The following is a 13029-nucleotide window of genomic DNA, read 5'->3' on the forward strand; positions in this document are numbered from 1 at the left end:
CGATTCATACATATTCAAATGAAGAACAGTGATAGGATAGCTTATTTGACTGAACGAAACCGGTGCGATATTTCCTCGACAGAAAATTTCCACGTTTATAATCTTGACAATTAATAACCCCGACTGACAAGGAAGTGTTCGTTCATACTGTTCAATCTTGATTCGCAAGAAAAATATCATGCGGTGTCGCCTCATATGCTCACCATCCTACGGCTGACAATTCCCTGAACTCAATCCGACGGCCCCGACTCTCGTCAGATCGGGTAGAAGAGCACAACGCCGTAGAAGCCACCTAAGTCCTGACGTGGACGGGACTGAACGGAAATTGACTTTAGAGCTGCTAGCATGATTGTCCGCCGGCTACAAAATTTTCCCTATCTCCAATACAAAGGCAGGAAAATGTATGGCTAAGGAGGATTGACTGTCCATTTTCCAAGATAACGGTACGATTACGCAATTGTTTTCCAATTGATTTCTAACATCGTGGCCACTTTAATATAGTCCAAAAGAGCGTTGACCCACTGACTTCCAAGTCTTCCTCTATGAAGAAAAATGACTAATACACACAGTGACCCCACCCGGTCTTCATTGGAATCAAATCCTGCGTTTATATATACACTCAGGGATTGAAGATGCCCCAAGCCATAACTAGGAAGCAACAATGGAGGTGAAATTGCCGGTGTTGGTGATGTTGGCCATGGCTTTGTCCCTATTCTCTATTGCTTCTGCCGCACAGGTCCTCGCGGTTTATCACGATCCCCAATATTATCGTGAGTCTCGTGATGTCACCTAACTTAATTAGAGGTTATCAATGTCCATGCCCGTATGTTTGATACCGTTGTTTTGTCTCCCTTTCATGTTTTTACATCTTTCATCTATGAAATGTGAAAGGGTTCTCTGAGAATTGCATTTCTTCTTCCAATTCCGTTGGAAAAATAGGTGACATAGCTTCTCAAATGTTGTGTCCTTCTGGCTTTTTGTTCTTTTTGGCAGCCGCGGCTTGTGCAGGGTTCAATATGCAGAACAGCGGAGTGATGATCGCGGGAGTGAGGGACGAATTGTGGGACAACGGGAGGGCCTGCGGGCGGATGCTGACGGTCAGATGCGCCAAACCCGCCAACCTATACCCGCACCCTTGCAAGACCGGTGTCATCAAGGTCAAAGTTGTGGACTACTGCCGGCAACCGTGCAACGGGGTCATCAACCTCTCACGCGATGCCTTCGAGAAGATCGCCATCCTCGACGCCGGCAAAGTCTGGGTGGACTATTCCTAGGAAGGACCTCGAAACCCTTTTCTTGAAGTAAAAAACATACCGTTCGGGGAAGATCATCAAAATAATGTCTGCTTTATATGATTTTGGCTTTGCCGGGTTTGAAGACTACTTAAATAACGAGATGCTTAATCTCCGATCTGGTTTGAATAAAACTATGTATTTGTGATATTAATGCTGCGTTTTGGAATGGTCTTTTGACAAACAAGAAGTCAGCATCTAGATAATAAATGCAGGAAAGTGGAAGGGCAGTGAAGTGTATTTCTCGTTACAAGCGATCACATGATATCAAGAACAGCCACACAAAACACTCTCGGACACTTGTAGGTGAAACGATTAGCATCCGCCATTAGTGTCCAGTAGCTCAGTCCAGCAACCTATTTCAAATCGGAAACGGTGTGACTTCATTAAACGCCGCATCTCCAACAGCTCATTTCTCGTCTCTTGCTCTGAAGGATGAAGAAAAAGTTGCAGGCAATTGGTCATTAACTCCATGGCCTAACAATGAAATAATCTACCCTCATACATTAAGTAAGGTTAATAATTTTCCTCTGTTTTTCTGATTTAGGTGCCTAGAACTTTTCCACATTCAAATCCCTGCAATAACATTTCCTGCCTAACTACGGTCTTTCACGTAAATAGAACAATTGCAAAGTTTAACACCGTGAACGACATGGTCAGATGAGAAAGAAGAGTTTGAAGAATAGAGATTACTCATATTAGAATTTACTTTAGGCTATTCTTTAAGAAATTAAAAAAAATGTAACTGGTCCAGTCCGATTCTCACCCTGAAATGGAAACCGGACTGGTGGCCTCTGGAATCGCCCAGAATTGGCCGGTACGGGCGATTCCCGGTTCGGGTGGTTCCCGTTGCGCATCCTACTAAGAGGTGCACCATGAGATGAGATCGCAACAGTTATTACTATAAAAATTGGAATATCGAGGGATAGCGGACAGTCAGTCGTCCGTCTTCACATAAGTAAATCTCATCGTACTGAAATTTGAGATATACAAATGAAGAATATGATGACTGCTTTTAGTATCAAAAGGAGACGTGTTGAGGGATTGCGGATAGTCATTTGCTTTGCATATGTTCACGCACTATATGGACAATTAGTGACGGGGTTATAAAGTTAAATCCATAGACTCTCCTTTTGGAAAGTACTTAAGCGATCGAAGCATGGCTTCATTGGGGTGGAAAAACTTTGTTATGTTTAGAACTTTTGTATAAGGTATATTATGTCAATAGTACATGGTAACACAATCCAATGAGATATTATTTGTCTACTACATGTAGGATGTGTTGGGAGCGCATAATAGAAGGTCAATACTTTCACTCAGAGAAATCTTCAAGAGGGAGCCCAAGTTCGAGCTTGTCAATATTTCCAGTTTGATTAACTTTCACTCAAAAGCTTAAGCCAATGAGTTATTGACCAACCTGGATATATTAACTGCTCCACATCGCTCCAGTTCTCCGATGTGAGACTTCTTTAACATAACTTACACGGGCATTTCAACAATTTGTTCCTTTTTAATTTAGGTATCATTCTGCATCAATTTATCTCAACTTGAATTTCCAAGTCTTTCTCCGAACTGAACCATGAAGGCTGCCATCGGGACTGCGTTGTTACACCACATTGCCCACCTACCTGGAAATTGCATTAGTCACCAGATTCCTTTATTAAGATATTCATCAAACACCGGAATTGATTGGGAGGCCCACTAATCTACCATCGATTCTGACAACATTTGTTGGGAGCGCGTAGCAGAAACCCGATACCTTTACCCAAGGAGATCACCAAGAGGGAGCTCAAGTATGAACCCCTCAACATATCTAATTGGATTCATATTCACTCAAAAGCTTAAGCCAATAAGTTATGGGCCAACTTGGATATATTAATTGCTGCACACTACACCAATTCTTCGATATGAGATTTTTCTAACATAACTCACATATGCATCTTAACAGGATGATTAGTAAAAATGTATGTACCGGAAATAAAGAGAGCTTGATTGAGTTGGTGTTAGTGATGCCATAAACATTAGTCATCATCCCACAATACTCTAGCTTTTTAAGGCGGTGCTACTTACACTTCTCATGAACTAATTTGTATATACTAGTGTCGGTTATATTATATTAGTAGTTGTTTCTCACATTTTCTCTTTAAATCAGTCTCAAGTTTTTTGTAACGGAGATCCACGTGAAATTCACCAAAACTTCATTTAAGTGTATGCAGAAGCTAGGGTTCGACTCCACAAGTATATGGGTTAAATCTCACTAGATCTGTAAATTGCAAAAGGAAAGGTATACAACCAGAATTTTGGTTCTACAATATAGTCTGGATCACACTTTTTATATATAGATATGACAATGGTTGAAGTTTCTAAATTGAATACCCAATTCATAGTTGTAAAGTATGACACTCCAACATTATTTATGCCAAAAATTATGGACTTATTCACTCAAAAAGATTGGTGAGATGGTGTGATCAAACTAGTCATCAGTCAAAGATAACTTCTCATTAATAAAAATCTTATCGACAACTTAAATCGGGGGAAAGTTCTGCACATGTTTTTCATGGAATTTTGTTGAGAATTTTTTTTACAAAAAATTAGATGGTATAACAACTCGATCATCTATGTGCAACATTTGATATGGAGTTCTATAATTTTGAGAAAACTCGGCCAGAAGCTATAGCATAGAGAAGGGATTGAGCATTCATGAGAGTTTTTTGAGACCGTCTCTTTTGTAATTTCCATTCGTTCTAATAGTTAGCGAGAGTAACAATCCTATTTGTGAAAACACGAGAGAAGTGGTGGTACTTAGTGCGAAGGCATTTGTGTAGGGGAGAAATAAAGTGTGCAAAAGACTCTTTGTAAACACTTACAGGCGTGTGTTATAGTTTGGGGAGAGGATTTACCGAGCTGTGTAGAAAGCGTTAGAACGACTATTGGGGGTCAATGGTTACTTAGTCTGAAACGGCATTTCTAAGAAAGAAGTTAGGTTCCGCGGAGCAGCAGATTCTACTTCTAGCAAGGCGATATTCGTACCCTTGCCGTAGCTAGTGGAATTCAACCTATTTTAGATTGTTAGAGCTGGAAGAGAAAAGTAGACATACCTAAGCCAGATCTCTATAAATCCAATTTGTAATTTCTCTTTCCCTAAACTCGTTATATTACTGCTGCTTTTATTGCTAGTTCACGTAGTGCACGAAATCAGTATATTTATCCAGATTGATTCTTCAAAATTAGTTGGTGTTTTATTGAAAAATCAATTCACTCCCTCTCTTAGTTGCTTATTTGGACCTAACACACTTTTGTATAACCCTCCTTATTACCCTGAGTATTTTCGTTGAAGTCCTCACTAAGTTGACAAGCGTTTTTGTGATTCATCTAAGGGTTGTTCTGAGAGATAATGAGCTGATAAATTGCCTCGTTTGTATTACATCTTTCCCGTGATTATATCTCCCATCAGATGATGACCTTGGTCTCATAGATATTTGCAGCCTCTGCGTGTGGGGGGTGGGAATATTGGAGTAGTGGAGTGATGGTGACTGGAGTGAGGAAAGTCTATAAGAAAAATTTCTCGGTGCAATGGGTCGCCCCGGAAAAAGGAAAATGACGTGCAGCCCCTTGCAGAGCCGGTTTGATCTGAGTCGAAGTCTATTTCAAAGTCCCGTGTAATAGGATCCTCAACCTCTCTCTCGACGCTCAGATCGTCGACACGGGAGCCTGCAAAGTCACGTGTGGACTATTCCCCACGAGGACCGCTCCGAGAGAATCGCTTCTGTTATTGATTCAAAGAATTGTAGATTTCGTATTATTGGTAATTTGCTCCACTGATGATGCCTGATCTATATGGTTATATGGTTTGCTTTGCAGGGTTCGGGGAGAGACCTGCAATAAGGCTAGCTATACAAGGGAATGCATATTAATTCTTTTCACCTTATGGTAGAACTTCCCACTAATTTACTGTAACCAAATTCAACTTTCCGTGGTTCGAAGGTCAAGTTGGAAAATATATTGGATTCTTACATTTTCACACGAAGTATAAAAATAGCTTATTTGACTAGAAACAATACTGATTCGCAAGGAAATGTTCATGCGGTTCAATCCTGATTAGCAAGAAAATATCATGGGGGGTCATCTCATATGCTCGCCATCCGACGGCTGACATTTCTTTTACTCGATTCAACGGACCACGCTTCTCGTCACGACCGGCCGTGTTTAAGAGCCCGACGCCGTGGAAGTACCGAGTCCCGAAGACGATAGCACTGAAGAGAAATTGATTCCTAACAGTGTGGCCACTTTATTAAAGTCCAGAAGTGACAACAAGCAAAGAAGTTCACTCACTGACTTCCAAGTCTTTTCCACTGACTACACCCAATCTTCACGGCGGATCAAATCCTCCGTATGTACATACTCGGGATTGAAGATGTTCCTAGGCATAACAAGGTAACAACAATGGAGGTGAAATTGCCGGTGTTTGTGATGTTGGCCATGGCTTTGTCCCCATTCTCTGCTGCTTTTGCCAAGCAGGTTCTCGCGGCTTACTACAATCCCAAATGTTACCGTGAGTGTGTTGTGATGTCACCTAACTTAATTAGAGGTTATTAATGTCGGCGTCCGTGTGTTTGATACAAATGTTTTGTCTCCATTTCAGGGTGAATTCCCTAAAAAACCTTCAACTTTAGGTTAAATCTCAAATTTGCTCCGAACTTTTTTCTGTTTAAAAAAAAAATCCCAAATTTTAGATCTAGTCCCAAATTTGTCTCGACCTTTTTTTGTCTCAGCAAAAACCCAAAACTTTACGTTTAATCTCAAATCTACCCCGGATTTTGTTTTATGTAAAAAAAAGCAAATTTCTATTTATTTTAAAAAATATACCCACGTGATCCAGTCCCAACTTGACGTGGCACTTCCACGTCGATAAAAAATCCACATCAGCAAAGTAATGAGGCGATAGGTACAGACTAACGTCGTATTTCCACTTCAATAACAAATCCAACCCAATAAAAATTATTGAAATTCTCCAAAATAAAACTATTATAGGATATGAAAGTTCGGGACGATAATAAATCCATCCCAAATTTTTTTTTAATTTAAAAAAAAACCTAATTTTTAGGTTCAGTCCAAATTTGCTTTGAACTTTTTTGTCTAAAAAAAAGCCTCGTTACTTTGTTAATGTGAATTTGTTATCGACGTGGTGTCTTGCCGCGCTCTTCATGCGCTTTTGGAGGTACTTTTGTTTGTCATGAATAAGGAAACTGTCCCCGAAGCTACTAAGGTCCAAAACGGATATTTCGCCCAAACGTTTCACAGACATCCCATCTTTAGATGAATGAGGGTCTCTCCTAACCATACCTCACGAGACAGCGGGTATTTGATTTCTTTCTAATAAAGTCTATTTAGTATGTGTTTTGTTCTAGTCCTTAATGATTGACTAGAAACCTAATCAATACGGGGGAGAACCATCTTGATTTCTAAGAACTAGAGATATCATGGGTAAGGGGATTTGGTTATGTCAATGATCCCGATGTCGAAATCTCTAACGCCATTTCGGTACCTAACTCGATTTGATGTGTCTAGCGTGTCATGCAATTTCTCGAGATCTATCCATTAATCCTAACCATTCTAAACAAGGAGGCAATCAATTAATTATTAAAAGCACAATCAATTCAAACCACAATCAACAGTCCTAATATCGTCTCTAAAAGAAAAATCAATCAAAACAATCAATGCCTAATGAAGCCCTAAAGGCTTGTTCATTTTGGGAGTTTTTCTTTTGGGTTCTTTAGGGGTTAGACCCTTTTAGGATTTTTTAGGGGTTAGACCCCTTTTAGGGTTTTTTAGGGGTTAAGCCCCTTTTACCCTAAATTTGGGATTTTTTTAAATACAACTTGTGCATTCCCAAAAATTCAAATTCACTTAAAAGGGGTGGCCACAAGCATTTTGAGCCATTCTGCAATTTTTGGAATTTTTTTTCTTTTCGGGAAAATTTTTATTTGATTTTTTTACTTCCCAGAAGGCTAAATTTTCATTTTTTTTAATTCTCTAATTTTTTTTATGAATTTTCAGAATTTTCTAATTTTTTTTATGAATTTTCTAATTTTTTTTATGAATTTTTATGAGTTTTGTAATTTTTGGATTTTTTTTATTCCAGAGCAAGCCGAACAGAACTGGTTTAGGCCGGTCCAACCAAGTCGAACCGGCTTGGCCGGCACCAGCCGATGCCCCGACGAGAACGATGCCCAAAACGGCACCGTTTTGCTTTTTCCATTGTAGCATTTTCACAAACATCTCATGGGCATTAGTCTTAGTTTTCCATTCTTGTGGCAGCTACTTTGGGCCAATCTCCGATGACCTTCCGTCCACATTCCGATCATACTATGTGATCCTCAACCTTCACCAAATGATCCTTCAAAAATCCATACTTATTAGATTGTCATCGAACCTCCCTAAGCCATCAATTTTCAAGCTCAAACGTCTCTACTTAGCTTGGAAATCATCCCCTAAAACTAAACTAACCTAACATGTTTTAACATTCATATTATCAAACGGAACGTCATAGCCATTTTTAGCGATCAAAACAACAACCAGAACATCAAATAGGATCAGAAACACTAACTTGAACGGCCATTGGCCGCTGGAAAGCACTCCAGCGAGAGCTAGCAAGTTCCGGCGAAGCAAATACAAGACCAACTTGGTGCAAAATGCAAGTTCAATGATCCAAAATGCAAGAATCAAACAAAAACTTATTAGAAATGCAAGCGTGGAACTTGTAATCAACAATACAACAAACAAACCACAAGATCAACCAAGATTTAACTCGATTATTGACTTTAGCATTTTATTGAACAATTAATGTACAATTGCGAACGATTTATACCTTCGTTGACGATGGCAGAAATGGAGTTTTCAAACCACTAGGCCGCTTCAGTTTAGTTCTCTTGCACTTGTACTATCACCCACAGCGATCAGCTTCGCTGGGAAAGTCATCGGTTGGTCAATCGGAGCTTGTTTTCAGGGTTTTGCGATCAGCTATTTGACCGGAATAGGGAAGGGAAGGTCACAGCCAAGGGGTCGATTTGCTAGCGCTCCTCCGATTAGGGCGGCGCCGGACGCTCGGTTGAGGACCTCTGACCCTATCCCTCTTGCTTTCTCTCTCTAGTTTTCTCCATTCTCTCTCTCTTCTGATATTTTCTCGAATGCCTTATGTGTGTGATAGCTGATTTTTTCCCCTTTTTCTTCTCCTCCCCGAGTCGGTTATCACCTCTAATTGACTCGCCGATCGATTAGAACGGATAAGGATGGACCAGTTGTCCATCTCATTTTTCATGTGCCGGAATGGGTAGTTTTAGGTCGGTGAAATGGCGGGGTCGAACAGATTTTTTTTCATTTCCCGCGTGTGCCCAGTCGGGTGAGGAAGAAGGCTGACCTGGGTTGGGTCGGGTCGAATCCGACCGACCCGGCAAACCCGGGTTGGTCTAATTTTACAAATTTGACCCAATTTCACGATTTTGACCCCAAATTTCGATTCGTTGACACTTTCTACCTTGAAATGTGAGATCAATTTGAGTTTTTATTTCAATTAGACCAAAAATTCCCAAATTTGGATTCGGATCAATTGGGCTTTTGTTCAATTCAGTGTCCAAATGATTTAATTAAGCCAAATTGAGGCCAAAATTGAATTACCCATGTTCAATTAACCCTATGGAAGGTATAGGTTTCAATCGAAAATTTCAAATTGAATAAGATCCCCAATTTGGGTCTTAAAATCCCTAATTTTCAATTAATTTTGGGGCTTTTCAATTCCTTTATCAAATTGTGAAATTGGGCCAACCGATATGAAATTAAAGGTCCCGGAATCAATTGTTGTGAAGACACCATAGCCTAAAAATGACTAAAACTAACTTAATTGGATTTTTTTGGCTCAATTAGGGTGTGAAATTACCCAATTTTGGGAAAAACATATCCCTAACTGAAATTTTCTAAAATTGAAACTGCAGGGCTGAAATTGGTATTAAAATAAGACTAATTAATATTTTTTTTCGAATTTTTTAATTCCATTTAGTATTTTTCTTGATTGTTCTTCCTTTTTAGCCAAAAGAAATTAAGGAAAAATTCACGAAAAATCTAAAAAATTTATTTTTTCTTTAGAAATAGGTTTCTAAGCATGGCGAAGGTTCCTTATCCTAATTTTGTGATTTTTTTAATGTAAAATTGAATAAATTGATCAAAAATCAGGTGTCAACACGTGGAAGTGCCTCGTTAAGTTGAAACTGGATCATGGGGGTATATTTTTTAAAAGAAATTGAATTTTTGTGATTTTTTTTACATAAAACAAAATTCGGGATAGATTTGAGATTGGACTTAAAGTTTGGGGTTTTTTCTAAGATAAAAAAAAAGTTCGAGGCAGATTTGGGATTGTACCTAAAGTTTGGGGTTTTTCTGAGATAAAAAAAGTTCGAAATAAATTTGAGACTTGACTTAAAGTTAAGGATTTTTTAAGGAATTAGGCCCTCCATTTCATGTTTTTACATCTTTCGTCTATGAAATGTGAAAGGGTTCTCTGAGAATTGCTTTCCCTTGGAAAAATAGGTGACCTGGCTTCTCAAATGTTGTGTCCTTTTGTCTTTTTGTTCCTTTTGGCAGCCGCGGCTTGTCCAAATTTCACTATGAAGAACAGCGGAGTGATGATCCCGGGAGTGAGGGACGAATTGTGGAACAACGGGACGCCCTGCGGGCCGATGCCGACGGTCAGAAGCGCCAAACCCCCCGACAGATTACCGCACCCTTGCAAGGACGGTGTCATCACGGTCAAAGTCGTGGACTACTGCCGGCAACCGTGCAACGGGGTCATCAACCTCTCCCGCGATGCCTTCGCGAGGATCGCCAACCTCGACGCCGGCAAAGTCTGGGTGGTCTATGCCTAGGAAAGACCTGGAAACCCTTTTCTTGAAGGAAAAACATAAAGTTCGGGGACGATCACGAAAGTAATGTCTGCTTTGATGATTTTGGCTTTGCCGGGTTTCGAAGACTAATTAAATAAAGTGATGCTTAATCTCCGATCTGGTTTGAATTAAAATAAGTACGTGTGATTTTAATGCTGCGTTTTAGAATGGTCTGTCGACTAACAAGAAGTCAGCATCAAGATAATAAATGCAGGAAAGTAAAAGGGCAGTGAAGTGTATTTCTTATTACAAGCGATCACATGATATCAAGAACAGCCACACAGAGTACCCTCGGACACCTGTAGGTGAAATGATTAGCATCCGCCATTAATGTCCAGTGGCTCAGTCCCAGCAACCTAACTCAAATCGGAGTCGGTATGACTCCATTAAATGCCGCATCCCCAACAGCTCATATCATGTCTCCTGCTCTAAATGATGAAGAAAAAGTTGCAGGCAATTGGTCATTAACTCCATGGCCTAGCAATGAAATAATCTACCCTCATACATTGAGTAGGTGAATAATTTTCTCCTGTTTTCCTGATTTAGGTGCGTAGGCTTCTCCACATTCAAATCCTCGCAATAACATTTCCTGTCTGATTACGTCTTTCACGTAAATCGGACATCTAATGTGATCCATGCAAACGCCGTAATTAGTAATTCAACAGGGAAGGGGCAAGATCAAGACTTTCAAAATCTACTTGACTCAGGCTCGATGAACACAGTACATCTGGATGATTTTGCAATTTCCTTGAAGGATGTGATACATTACATGAGCATGGCATGAAATGATACTATGGCTATTGAGCAAATTAAGTTTCGAGAAACCCTGAATAATCTCAATGCAGCAGCTAGAGTTTTCCACCTTGCCAGTAAAAGAGAGTTGAACTGCACTAAGAAATTTATCTCGTCTCTGAAATTTGAAGAAAGGACTAGACTTGGGGTGAGGAAGATGCATGCACAACCTTGCTTTGTGGCGCTCCGAGCCCAACAAGCCAAAGCAGAGTCCTCCTGGTGTAAGAAGGCAGATTTGTTTGAGAATTCAAACTTATCCTCTTGCTATCCTGATCACACCCGGACTCGCTCCCTAAATTCTCCGAGCGACCAAGTTCGAGTTCCATCCAAGCTCTACCACAATTGTCTCCATTCAGCTTGTCTTTGGCCTCTCCACTCGTGATGGCCCGGTTATCTGGAATTTGAAGAGAAGCTGCCTGGGCCGACGTCTCTCCCCTCAAATTTGGCTTCTCCTTCTTTCCCCTCTCCCAGATTCTCGATATCGAAAAACTCTCTCTTTTGCTCCTCCCAATACCAGTATCCGTTCTACTATAGACAAATTCACCACTTTTTGTCGCATCAAAGCCATCAAAGTTTCTCCTTGATTCACAACTGCACACTGACATTGCCTGGCGGTGACCAGGTCTCAGTGGCAATGCGGGTTTCCTGCTCGGCTGCTTCTTTGATGGGGTCCTGATTGCTACTAGCAATGTGGAAGATTCATCTGTCACATACTCATGAGACCCCATAGAGAAGCATCTTCTTGAACCCAGAGTGTTATTGGTAGCACTAGTACTACTAGATTCACCACCATCCACATTCCTAAATTTCCCTAGCCTAATAGACACCACCCTCTCCCCTGAATCCACCATTTCGGTCTGCATCGCAGCATCTCTCGCATCGAATTCGCGAGACTTGCACAATAAATCGACAAGGGACGACCCAAATTTCGTCTCTCCATCAAAACTAAAATGAGAATCTGATCTCAATGCCAAACTGGTCCTGGCTAAGTCAGAGCTTCTGTCAGCAACAATCTCTCTCGAGCTCTCACTTCCAGATTCAAGAACTAGCAAAAAGGGCTGAGAGCAGGTGTTGTTTGGAGTGAAATCAGGCCACAGGCTATCTCGACACAGAGGGCAAGTGGAGTGAGACAAGAGCCAAGTGTCTATGCACTCCAGGTGGAAGGCATGGCTGCACTTGGGCAAGAGCCTGAGCTTGTCCTCAGGCTCAAACTCACAGAGACACACTGCACAGTCAAAAGGGTCGACCTTTAGCCCAATGATGGCCTTGTAGTGGAACACAGGGAGGTTGTCTATGATGGACTGGTCGAGCCCACAGTCATGGAGGTGGAAGAGCTGCTGCAACTGACCTTGAAATGGGGTCACACTCTCCGTGTCCTCAACTTCTCTGTGGGGAGGTCTCAGGAGGATTCTTATGAGAAGGTGAAGCAGACCAGAGACAAAGAAGATGATGGACACGATGATGATGATGAGCAATGTGGTTGGGCTTACCTTGTTGATCAGAGTGAAGACATCCGAGTGAACAACCGGCGGGGGTGAAAGAAGATTGTTCACCATTTTCTCTTCATGCAAACATGGAGATATGATCTCCCATGTAGCTCTACAAACACAGGCCAAGTAGATCAAGTGCGAAAAGAGAACCTTGCTCTAATTTCTAAAATCTCTGTTTCTGCGAGTGTAACCATGAATTTTTGCAGGGTACTAATAGACATACTGGTTGAAATATATATATGCAACTGCAAGTTGGTAGGGGACCACGAGAGAGAGAGAGAGAGAGTTTAGGGTGAGCAATGAAGGGTAGAGATAAATGTGACAGAGCTAAAAAGGGCAGCTTCGTCATATAAGACCTCCTCAAGGGCAAAGTCTACTTGAAGAGGAGGTCAAAGTAGATTCACTCATTGCGCTGCAAAAAATATAAATTGGGATGAAAGCCACAGCAGAAAATAAATGGCATTAGCTCAGGGATCCTATCAGTCATGTTCATTATTTTTAAACTGGTCAAACTTGCATTCA

The 13029-nt window shown here is 40.8% G+C and overlaps 3 protein-coding genes and 1 long non-coding RNA gene across 4 annotated transcripts; 2 read left to right on the top strand and 2 right to left on the bottom strand.

Annotated features, from left to right (window-relative positions):
* The first annotated feature begins 609 nt into the window (after window positions 1–609).
* Window positions 610–1446, top strand: LOC115666359 (EG45-like domain containing protein 2). Its single transcript, XM_030588091.2, has 2 exons — window positions 610–770; window positions 994–1446. The coding sequence occupies exons 1-2, from the start codon at window positions 662–664 to the stop codon at window positions 1272–1274; spliced, it is 390 nt and encodes a 129-aa protein (XP_030443951.1). The 5' UTR covers window positions 610–661; the 3' UTR covers window positions 1275–1446.
* A 3756-nt stretch (window positions 1447–5202) lies between these two features.
* Window positions 5203–8566, bottom strand: LOC130140717 (uncharacterized). The gene is made up of 2 exons (XR_008818697.1): window positions 7900–8566; window positions 5203–5824 (listed from the first exon to the last, which is right to left on the bottom strand). It is a non-coding gene; the product is annotated as an uncharacterized LOC130140717 (long non-coding RNA).
* LOC115677280 (EG45-like domain containing protein) lies at window positions 5685–10321 on the top strand. The gene is made up of 2 exons (XM_030600406.2): window positions 5685–5844; window positions 9927–10321. The coding sequence occupies exons 1-2, from the start codon at window positions 5685–5687 to the stop codon at window positions 10205–10207; spliced, it is 441 nt and encodes a 146-aa protein (XP_030456266.2). The 3' UTR covers window positions 10208–10321.
* Window positions 10322–10910: 589 nt separating this feature from the next.
* On the bottom strand, window positions 10911–12724 carry LOC115677480 (RING-H2 finger protein ATL13-like). Its single transcript, XM_030600655.2, has one exon. It carries the CDS (start codon window positions 12571–12573, stop codon window positions 11155–11157), a length of 1419 nt encoding a protein of 472 aa, XP_030456515.1. The 5' UTR covers window positions 12574–12724; the 3' UTR covers window positions 10911–11154.
* Window positions 12725–13029: the final 305 nt, after the last annotated feature.

This window comes from Syzygium oleosum, unplaced genomic scaffold, assembly GCF_021117445.2.
Source record: "Syzygium oleosum isolate NSW1041296 unplaced genomic scaffold, Sole_v2.1 Sole_v2.21, whole genome shotgun sequence".
NCBI classification, from domain to species: domain Eukaryota; kingdom Viridiplantae; phylum Streptophyta; class Magnoliopsida; order Myrtales; family Myrtaceae; genus Syzygium; species Syzygium oleosum.